This window comes from Antrostomus carolinensis, unplaced genomic scaffold (assembly GCF_000700745.2).
Source record: "Antrostomus carolinensis isolate BGI_N321 unplaced genomic scaffold, ASM70074v2 scaffold10778, whole genome shotgun sequence".
NCBI lineage: Eukaryota > Metazoa > Chordata > Aves > Caprimulgiformes > Caprimulgidae > Antrostomus > Antrostomus carolinensis.
Genome location: NW_010332287.1, coordinates 48,055 through 60,130, shown reverse-complemented (window position 1 = coordinate 60,130; position 12,076 = coordinate 48,055). Strand labels below are relative to the sequence as shown.

General features: G+C 34.6%; 1 protein-coding gene across 1 annotated transcript in view; it reads right to left on the bottom strand.

The window, feature by feature from the left end:
- Window positions 1-2,890: 2,890 nt before the first annotated feature.
- CCDC178 (coiled-coil domain containing 178) overlaps window positions 2,891-12,076 on the bottom strand; it is a gene marked incomplete at its 3' end in the record, with an annotated part of 46,019 nt that continues 36,833 nt past the window's right edge. The window contains exons 13-15 of the mRNA XM_029086343.1: window positions 9,684-9,845; window positions 6,250-6,363; window positions 2,891-3,036 (exon numbers count right to left, since the gene is read on the bottom strand). Coding sequence (XP_028942176.1) covers window positions 2,891-3,036; window positions 6,250-6,363; window positions 9,684-9,845 — 422 coding nt within the window. The remainder of the gene's footprint in view (window positions 3,037-6,249; window positions 6,364-9,683; window positions 9,846-12,076) is intronic.

The following is a 12,076-nucleotide window of genomic DNA, read 5'->3' as shown; positions in this document are numbered from 1 at the left end:
ACCATTCTATGATTCTATGAATAATAATAATCCTTCTTATTGACCATTTGATACTTGACAGAACAGAGATACTTAGGAGTTTTGGAATTTAGTTCTAAATTCTGGAGGTCACAAGATCCTCCTGACAGTCTCTTCTGAGTTGAACAACATTCCCCTTTGCAGAAAATTAGAGCATCTAAGGCCTCCTCTAAATCAGTGTCTACAAAAACTTCTCTAAAGATGGGCTAAGGGATCCATCAGAAATTACCTGGAGTTCCTTTTCACTGAAACACCCCTCCAGCCTTCCTAATCTCCAGTACATGTCCTTAACTTGCTTCCTGACCTTATTTCCTTTTCGCTGGAGGTAGGCACACCATATGAGAACTGATGCATATAAATGGTAGGTGCTCCAATACAAGTAAGCATGCTCCTCATACAAACCTTAAGTTCACAGGATCATCATCCTTCTAATTTAATTAGCACCAAAATCCACTAAGATTAAAAAAAAAATTGAATGACTGTATTTCATGTTCATTCTTAACTTCAGATATGAAGACATGCCTTTATCTCTTCCAAGAGTGCAAAAACAATTTTGCAAAAGTCATTGGTATAAGACGGTTTCCAGGTGGGATACCTGTGGCACATGATTTTCCCTTGGTTAGAAGATTAGGCTAAATTTTGCAGTACACTTCAATTTTGTAGTCAATTTTATCGTGGAATAAGTATTTATGTAAAGTTACTATTATTTTGATAACATTGTGTCAATGATTCTATTTCACTCTAGTAGCTATTATTTAGTCTTTTTATTGTGTTAATGGTAAGCAATAATAAGTCAAGGAGGTGTTATTCAGAGAACAATGTTAGGAAGTACCTATGAAAGGACAATAGTGAAGACTGAAAGCAGAAGTAGGGACTCCTTTACCTCAAGTTTCTCCATCAGATCAGGATAGAATTAGCCTGATGACATGCCAAAAAATTTGAAATAATAGCCAAGAGTAAAAGTAAAACCACCTAATCCTTTATTCCTAGTTTTTCTACTAACTCAGGCAGGTATCAGCACTCTTACAAAAAGATCAGTTCAAATAGATAAATACATTTAATATGGAACTATATGCATAACACAAAATATAACAGGAAATGGCTAAAGCAGACTTTCTTAAGATGGATTGATGGAATTCCATGTGATACGTGAGATTATTGGAAACATTAATAGAAGAAGGTAGATTAGCTTGAAGGTTTGGGGTTTTTTTCCTGAATATTGTCATCATTAGTCTTCACTAATGAGAAAGAGTAAGCAATAAAAAAAACCCATCAACCCCAAACTTTTCTTCTCCTTTGCCCGTCAAGCACAGACAGGTTGAATGCACTGACAACCAGGAGGCATAAGCACACTATCAGTTTCCAGGAAGGCCCGTGATGGAGAAATTCCCATGTGCTGTACCTCCTGTGTTGAGAGAATGACAAAAAGGAAGGAGAATATACTAGCCATTGGGATTAATACTTTGGAAGTCAGAGGGGGGTTTTTGGAAGGTTTTTTGACTTCACAGTTCTTTCTACTAGATGGGATCTCTAAAAGCATGTTCTCAAGAAAAATGCAAATTTTTTCATACTGTTTATTTTAGGTGTAGAAATTAGAGAATTTCCAAGGAAATTCCTCTCTGAAAGACAAATTTACTTCTTGGCTACATAGAAACAATGAATTGCTGGAATGAACTTTCAGTGCCATTTTGTGTTGAGATTATCCTTTCTTCTCTGAGTCTGAATATAACATATTGCTGATATGAAACTACTGACTACTGGCTACAGAGCTGTGGAAAACAAGAAGAGATTTTCAGTCATGGAAAGATGTCCTCCATTCTTGAAGTTCAGTTAGTTCCACTGCACATTGGGTGCCTCTGAATCATTCTGTTTGAATTAAGAGTTGGAAAAAACCATATCTAGTCCCACATATTCAGCTAAAAATTTATACAGAAAAATTTTCTTTTTTCCCCAATCAAGAATTTAATGGAATAATAATAGAATCATAGAATGGTTTGGGTTGGAAAGGGCCTTAAAGATCATCTAGTTCCAACCCCCCTGCCAGGAGCAGGGACACCTTCCACTAGACCAGGTTGCTCAAAGCCTCATCCAGCCTGGCCTTAAACACTTCCAGGGAGGGGGCATCCACAACTTCTCTGGGCAACTGGTTCCAGTGTCTGACCACCCTCATAGTGAAGAATTTCTTCCTAATATCTAATCTAAATCTACCCTCTCTCAGAGATCTTTCAACACCAACAGTATATTAAATGAATGAAATCACATAAAGCGTGCTGTAGTATAACAATGCAAAGATCACTTTTTCGCTATTTAGTCATCTCGTACAATTCAACAATCCAAGCTGCTTTCTTTTTGACACTGCACAGCAGGATCAACTTTATCCTTGAAGAGTAAGCCTGCTGTGCAATCAGCATACACAGCCCTCCAAGGCTTGTGTAGCCTAGAAGGCAGCCTGCATCGTTAGTTGGACAGAGCCCTTTGAGACTATTTTCAGGATTCATCAGTCACAGTAAGTTTAGGTCCACACTTCTTAAACCAGAGAAAACATGGAACGCGTGGAATTCTCCATTAATTAAGGATGCAACTGACCATGAATATTATCAGATTTCCAAAAGTAATTCTGATGTCCAAAATTAAATTTGGTGGGCAGACAATTTATCATTAATAACTTCTAAAAGGGCATTAAAACTACAAGCAGTGATTGGACAAAAACACTCTCAAATTATTGATGAAAAGTGCATTGTATTTCCTAGAAATAATACTGTAAAATAGAAATATCTTTAGTAATAGTAATAGTAATAAAACAGAAATACTAAATTACTTCAGTAAAAATAATAAACTGTCTTTTAAAATTCATATAATAGGTAGGTCTTACCACAAATCAGTGAAAGATTTTTCTGCATTTGCCATCTGTATTTGCTTCATGTTCCATAATTCATTTAGATTTTTAAGTTCATTTTTTAAATTTTTGGTAGTGTGAGAGTTTTCAGCAATCTGACTGGAAGCAAATGCATTTTTTTCCTGAAAATTAAAACATACATAGCATGTAAACTTGGCAGGCCTAGATTTCCCAAAACTGAATTTTAAGCACATGACTATGGGCAACAATTAATGAAATTGTATACTCAAAGAACTTCTTTCAGAGCGGGTAGTTGAAGTACTTAGTGCAACTGGAGTAATTGCAGTTTTGTAGGAGTACAGCTTTGCACATCCAGTTACAATTGTCCAACTTGTTGCACAATTCTTCTATTATATATCCATACATTTTACTATGGCACTTGTATTTCTGCAGTTGCCTGTGTTGTTTAGGGATGTATGCATGTTTGTAGGCCGCTGTCTTAATAAAATACTTTTTTAATATATATTTATTTGCTCTCATACATAAAGATTTTGCAAATAGGCACTGGCTTGCACAGCAAAAGCTTTATTAATGACAGTGAAAAGTAACTATTTTTACATATGAGTATATTCAGGGTCAGCGTCTTAACTGGCAGCTTTTACTGCTAGACCATCAAAGAACTCACAAAATGTAATCCTGTTTTAGGCAGATACCTAAAACATGTGACTTTCAGGAAAAATCAGTATTTTTAGATTACATTCTCCAGGCTGAATATGGTTTACTTTTTATCTCTGAAAACTGGCATTATTCAGTTAGCTGCCTAAACAGAGAGTTTTCCTCTTTCAGTTGTCAGGTTTTTCATAACACAGTTGTCCTCTACTCCAGAGTGGAGGATTAAAGCACAGAGAACAAGACTCCTGAACTCTTGCCTACTTTCCTCAGCCACAAGTACACAGCTCAGAGGTGCTGATGTTAAGCTGCTGAAAACCTTTAAATTAAAACCAGTGTTTTCATTAAACTTCCTGTTCTACAGAAGAGAGGTTATATTGCAGTGTCTTTTTCATTCCAAAAATTGACTGACAGACACAGGACCTCAAAAATGTAAAAATTCCTGACACAAGCAAAGTCTACTTTCAAGAGCAACAGTATCTGGTAAACAAAGCTGTAGCTTCCCCACAATGAATAAGGTAAACATAGAGCACTGTAGCAGTTCATTACTAATAAACAGGTGGGAGTATTTGGGTGATACTTCTAAAGTGGTCTTGCTGCATTAGATTTTGTAACCCATACTAATGGGCTGTAAGCAGCTATGTAAATGGGAAAATACATTTTGATTATCTTTATATACAGACATATACACATATAATTTAAGTGCACACATTATAAATATGAAATTCCAAGACCTCACAATTCAGTAGGCAAAGAATGCATCACAGTATTTAAAGATCAGTATTTTTTAAATTTCTTCTTTAGATACTGCCCCATTTTTCTGAAGCAGTAGCTGGATGCATAGTCTAATGATTTTTTTCCCTATGAAATAAGTGTTTCTTAGAGGTAGACCTAAAAAATAGCTTCAAAAAAATAAGGAATCGAAGCTTTTATAACAGATGTCATCACAGATATGAAGGTGTGCAAGGTACCACAAGAACAAGACATTTTTAAGGCCTCTGAACTTCGTAAAAGTGTAATACGAATCTGTATAGGATTAGATGGAAATTTCAAGTTTCTTTCAGGAACATAGAGTCATTAGAAAGAAAATGAAGATATGGTAATTAATGCAAATCCCTATGCAACTGAACCGCCCATAGAAAGTCTCAAACCTCTGAGGAAAAATTGTTTTTTTCTGAGTTTTAGGCTCAGTACCAGGAAAACGTGGAGAAATGCAACTGCCTGTTATATACAGGAGTCTGTATGATCGATCCTGACCTTAAATTTTATAAATAAAGACATCAGAAGTGATTAAGATATGAGGGTCAGATATAAATATGAAGAAAGAAGCCATGACATGATCTGAGCCAAAGAGTCAGGTTCACATATGAGAACAAAACTGTGTTAGAACAAAACTGCCAATGAAAAACATTTTTGTTGTTTTGACTCCCTGCACTTTTTTCAGGACTTTTTAACCAAGAAGACAGAAAAACCTGAAAATGTTGGCTTCCAAGCATATGTAGGTAGAAATATGAATTATTGTTAAAAATAAGACAGCCCCTTTTATAAAGCAACCCCTTTTACAAAACCTGAATTGCTAAGATCAAGGAACAGGGTCAGGCTCTAAGAATGCAATATTCAAGGTTCCCAAGTATTGTTACCAGTTCAGAGCTCTACAGATCTCATAAAATAGGCTTTGTACATTGTTTTATTCCACTTAGCCAGAACACTCCTCTAACACTCCTCCAGAATACTGCTCAAATATTGCTAAAGTAACTAATGAAATACAGTTATTTACAGGAATAAATAGGAAAGGGAGCATTAAGAATAATATTTTTAAATTATAGGAAAAAAAATGCACTGAAAACCATTGGAGAATTACTGATTATCCGTATGCTGACTCATCAATCATTTCCACATGTTCTAAGATCCATTGGTAAAGCTGCGGTTTGAGAGAGCCCAATCTTTAACAGAAAGGGCTATAGAAACTCCGTCTTCCCTGTCAAATTTAGAAACCTGTGTGAATGAATGAATTTCCCAATGCTTAATTTAAGATTCTGTCATATGTAGGAAATCTCAGAATTTTCCAGTAGAAATTACCAGATTCATGAAAACTACTCTGAAAAACTGGAAAGCTTTTCCTTTAAAAAAAAAAATAAAATCTGAATGGTTCATCTTCGATGTTGTAATAATCTAACTTAAGTTTATACAATATGCAAATGAAAGAATAATAAAAATGAACAGAATCTTCAAAAGAAAATGCTTGTTTCTTCTAAAGCTTATAAACATGTTTATATAAAGCACAGTGTTCAGAAATGAAATTCAATAATTCCCCTTGGTGGATTATACAGTTTTGTAACTGATACAGCAGATATAAGCCATCATTTACAAAAATATGCCATCTGCTGAGCAAACTTGCAATCAGCAGGCACTTCCTATCACACTAGAATCTTTTTTGTCCTTTACTGATTTTCTCCATTGCATTTCCAAAGCCCCTCAAGCAATCTGAGCTAGTGTAGTAAATGAAGAAAGCAAAGGACTTCTCAATGACCCCAATATCAATTCTACTTTGTACTTTACGCTGTCTCAAGGCTATGGACCTCATAGATTAGTTCAAGCAAGAGACAAGAAATAGTACATATACTGTATGTATGTATATAGTTCCAAGGTAACTGTGTAGAAATGACAGCTTAACCTTTAAGATTAAACATAGTTCAAAAAAGCCATACGAGCATTAAATTATTCACCTGTATACTATTTAATTGTTGCTGCATGGTACTTCTTTTTTGTTCCAGTTGTTGCTCAGTTTGCTTCTGCTGTTTATCTAGCTCTTGTACTCTCTGCTCCAAATAGGATAATTTCTGGAGAGTTTATGCACAAACAGACATGTTAGTATTCAAAAGTTTTTGTCCTACATTCTATAGAAATCAGAAAATAGATTAGTTTTTAAATACTTTAACAGATCCATTCTTAAGCTTATTTTTGCTTTCCCTTCCACAGCCATTTTTCCATTATGTAGGTTTCTGTACTCCACACCTTGAACGAAAAAAATGCACATTTACAATAAAAATATCTCTGCTACTGCATATAGCATTTATCACCTTACAGCAAAATATCACTGCTTACCTCTGCTCCCTATGCTTCTTTACTTTCTTTCTGCCAAGAAAGTTACAAATAAAGTTCAGAAATCAAAATATATATCTGGAATAGCTTCCATGGAATTTGTATAAAGGACAAAATAGACATTTATTACTTATCACTAACTCATGAAAAATACAGCTAAGGACAGCTAACTAGAGAAGGAAGAAGAAAGAAAATAAAATATCTGGATATCTCATTTTTGTATTTTTCATTAATTCATTCTATTATTAATTAGCACCTCAGGAAAAACAGGAGTTCCCGTCTATTTTATAAATTCACTTGCATCATTATTGTGAACACCAAATATTAAAATATATAATTATTATTATTACTTCTAATAAGGAAAATTTTACGTTACTAAATACAATTATATATATTGTATAATAGTTATATCATTCAAGGATGTAAATTCCATTTAGACTATATAACAAAGAATATGAAAATAGGTACTAGTCTTTACATTCTGAAACAATAATTTAGACCTTTAATCAATGAGAAAGTTCTTCCTTGAAACTGCCAATATCTTTCACATATCATTCACATACAAATCTGCTTGTGCAAACTCTGTTTCCAAGCTTTTAAAACAGAAGCAAATACACAGCTATAGACCATGATGTATAACTTACACCACACCTCTCTAGGTTTCTAGAAAACTAATGATGTGATCTTTGTCACATTGTTTCCACTTAGTTTTAGCTGGGGAAGGGCTAACAACATTAGTCACTGCCATTAATGCCTTGTTTTGAAAATACTATTAGCTATTAGAGGATTTTTTTTTTTTTATTTTTCAATTTGACTTATTAAACTTGCATCAAAAATAAACTATCACATAATCCATTATCTGAACTCAAACTATTCAACATTTTCCATCTCTCCTCCAAAAACAGTGAGGTATTGCTACATGCAGACTATGTCAAGAACCCTTCAAATAGAATAACACTAAATAACACCATGTCCCATGATAAACTATTTACTAGTAGCTGGATAACTGAACTATAAACCAACAGAATTATTCTGCATCAAAAAAATTCTTGCTGAGGCAGCAGAAATTCTGGTATCTGAGCATTGAGCAAAAATAAAAAATCCTGTGTCTAAAATGAACAGGCTCAAAAGACGTTGAACTGACTTGATTGCGAGAATGTTCTGTAACAAGCATATGGCTTATTGAAAATTCCTATTCTTGGTTCTGGACATAAACCACCTATGATTCGGAAACAAAAATGAAGGCATTTTGCTTTTTCTTTTCTGGCAGTAAGGTCCAGTAAAAATTCTCTCCTCTTTCAGACACTTAAGAAATAATTACTTCTTTCACACTATTTATTGCATTTTCAATTCTGGCCCCTAAGACACTTTGTTCCTTTGCCAAAAAACAGGGAGCTTCAAATACCTTCCCTAGATTGTAAAACTGCTCGTTACACTGAACAAGTCATGCCCACCCATTCATACAGCGTGGGGCAGCTCATATTTGGAAAGACTTGTTTGTAAGGATTTGCACATATTTCATGGTGGCACATAAAACATAGGCTTTGAGTCGTAGGCAAAGCCTCATTTAAGTGCAATGGTAGCACAACACAACTATTTCAGTGTTGCCGATTTGTACAGTTACCAGTGTGAAAGCCAAACTCTCTTTCACTCATCTAGAAGACTGAAAACAAATGAAATTTTTCCCATGTTTCCACTTGTTTTCAGAGTCATTTCCCAAAACAAGAAAAGGAATAGAACCTGCTCAAGAAAAAGACACACAAAAAGGATAAAGTAAAGGTATGGAAATGCTCTTATTTAAAATAAATAAATAAATAAATCTGTGAATAAAATACTTTCCAAACAATTCTGCAAAAGAAAGACTGAATGGTTTTGTTTGAGTGTTTTACTTCAATATAATGTACAGACATTACATCTTGCACAGAACTAACGTTCAGATTTTGAATATTTGTTCGTTTCTACAAATGCTTGTTGATGTGGAAGGGGGACATATAACCATCAGCATTGCTTAAGGAAATTGCCATCTACCTAGCTAAGGTCTCGTGTTTGTAGGACTTCTAGTGAACTGATCTATTCACTATCAAGTATTTTTGAAAAGCATCCATCATTGTTATACCTTCTTTTCAAATAGTAATTTATTTAGATAACACTGTCTACTTTTCATTCTGCTCTCTATTACCACTGTTGCAGCACTCCAAATAAGCAAAGCTTTCAAAGATCTAAAAGATCACCAGATCTAAAAGAGGAAAGTCTAATAATGGAAGAAATGTTTCATACAAGTTTAGCTACTATTCCTGTTACTTTTTTTGAGCAGGTCTGGAGAAAAAATTATTTCTCTGCAAATTTTCCCAAGGTTTTAACCTCAGGGAAGGTTAACAACACTAGTATACCACTAGTATTCCCTGCAAATATGGGGAACAGGCTACTAGGTGATCACTGGGCAGCTGGAGGAAAATGGCTCTTTGGCTGTACTTTCAAGATGATAAAGGGGCCAGCCAAAACCTGTCATACTGTAACTGCAGGAATGCCCTACAAGAAGCAAAATAAATGCTTGGAAGAGAAGAGTATACTTAATTAAGTCAATTCAAGTAGGTTGAGGACCTGTTATTAATACAAAAATCTTCTGTTTCTTTTTCTGATTATACAAAACAGACCTTTCATGAGAGGAAGGACAAACATTTTTATCAGTATCACCCATAAAGCAGGGAAGCAAAGAAGGTCTCCAGCATGTCATGGTTGGGGGCTTATACACTGGTTGCTCTCTTCAGTTCATAAGTAAGCAAGGAAGTACAAAGTAGACAAGCAAGTACTAAACAGCCTTCCCTTTTGTAAGAAAACAGTTCACAGAAGTTAAGAGACAGAAAGATTCTTCTAATATAGAAAGCAAGAAAAGTAAAAAATTAGGCTGGAATTACACTGTTTTGTTATATTGTATCACAGCACAACTGCACAGCTGCAAAATCCAATTCTCCTGAGCTATGGACTTCTGTTGCATCTTATTTTTTTCTGTAATGACAAAAAATATGATAGTGAGTGGTCCAGAAGCTACTACTTTTACCTCATGGATGTCTTTAAATATATCTTTATTTCTTTTAAATTTTGATTCTAGATCAGCTACTCGTCTCTCAATCTCTTCTATTCTCTTCATATCTTCATGTCTTTTCTTGAGTTTTTCTTTTCGCTTTTCCTCTAGCTCATCATATATTGTTTTAATCCTGGCCTGTTTATTAAAATATATATAGAATTAGCTTTCAGTATTCCAAATGAAGTAGAACATGAAAAATCCAAACCTGAAATAATACTCTTAAGTAAACACTATGAATAGACTAAAAGTTAACAAATACATCATAAGATGATTAAAAATTTATTCAAAATGAAGGAAAAGTTGGCCATTAAGACAGAATATGTCAGATGCCTTTAAATAGAAAAAAGGTGAGTAGCCAGCAGAACTGGCAAACACAAATACAGCAGAGAAATCGGCAAGAAATATTAGGAAATTTAAAAATTACACTGAAGCAGACAATTAATTCACAGTACTATTTAAGCAAATACTAAGAAAGAATTCCATGAAAGAGGAATTAAAATTCTAAATATTAGTGTCAAGAGTGAAAATCTTTTCTGATGGGAGACATAATCACCATAGGCAAGTTCCTAGATTTAAAAAAAGAAAGGAGTGAAAGAAGAGAAGGGAAACACTGCAGACTGAAAAGGAACAAAACCTTTGCAAAATAAATGAACATCCTTCAAGGTTGGGAAATACAAGATCCAGCATACATCCACTCTAAACTTCTCTCCTCTGTCCAAAGAAATAAAGAAAAATAGAGAAATATTATCTACCAGCAGCTGTGTTCTTCAGAATGGGCACATCTTACACAGACTCACAATTTCTAATATCCCAAATTGAACTCAAATCACTCATCACTTGAACTCAAATAAGGATTTACCTGTGTAGCAAAGAGTGAATACACAACATCTGATATTGAGAGATACACATACACACACACATGTCCATACATATTTAAAGTGGAACACAGCTGTCAACATTTTGAATTCCTCTCAGTGAAGCAGAATGAAATAAGCCAAGAAAATTATGGGAAAGAGGGCAAGAAATGACCATACATGTGACTTACGCTTTTCAAAATATAATGCAGGATGATAAATAACTCCTTTTTCTAGTTTTAAATCATAGTCTACAAACATATTTATCCTCACTAGGATTGTGTTTCAAGTAGTAAATACAGGATAATTTCTGAATTCCTATAGAATGCCACAATATTAGGTGATGTTATGAATAATGTTCCAGGTGACAACATGGTTGGTAGGTGGAGTGGACAAGCTTTCCAGAAAACCACTAACATTTCTGTATCATTGTTGCTCTATATTCAGATGGCATTAGGAGATTCCCTTTGGCTATCTCAGAATAGAGTCTCATCTAAACTGTTATGCATTTTGACAGTCACTAGTTAATGATAACTTTTTCACTTTCAACATCCTTTTACATCATTGTTTTGTCCTATTAGTAAGAAAAAACTTCTTGACAGCAAGGATATGAAGGTTGTCTAACCCAGAGAAATGAGGCTTTGGAAGAAAAATAGAAAAAATAGGTTTAGTTAAAACAGAATTGTAAAACCTCATTAAAATACAAGATGCATCTCAAGAACCTCTTCATGAAAAAAACATGAACTACAATGAAAAAAGCAGTTCTGAGAACAACAATTACTTTCCATTAGGAAAATGGAACAAAAACCCAAAACAAAACAAAACAAAAATCTTGGAAGGACTTCTGGTCATTACAGTAAATACAACATTCAATTCTAAAGAAAAATAGCATTTAATATCTCTCAGAGTAAATCTCTCCTATCTGATACCATTGCCAAAGGAGCCAAAGGGGCTTTCTGACTCAAGGACGTACAGTAGAAAACTGCAATGCCTCTCTCCAGTTCTGGCTATATTCTTTTAATCCCACATGTTGTTGGCTCAGAATCCAACATCAGAACATTCATAGCATGTGAGCATTCAACTTAGGATGAGCAGGAAGGAGCAACAGATCCAAACAGTCCTGTATCTCATAACGGTGAGAGTGGGAGCATGAACAGTAGAAATATTTTTCCCAGAGGCATTACATGCCTCCATAGGAAAGAAGAGATGACTATCAATGGCACCCACCAACTATGAAAGGGCTCTCAGAATGGGTTATACACTGGTGTGCTAATGACACCTCACAGATTTTTTCCAGTTATTAGAAAGATCTTAGATGGGAAGAGAGTCATTAATTGTACTGTTTGTCTAGCATTAAGTTTTACCTAAGAAAAAGGCAATGTTTTTACTTCTTGCAAGGCATCTGGTTCAGCCACTAGCAGCTCAAGGTTGGTGAGGCCATTATCATGGTATCTCATCTCCTCACAGGATGTGCCCAACAATAACAACTGAAAATGTATTTGTCTTGATCTT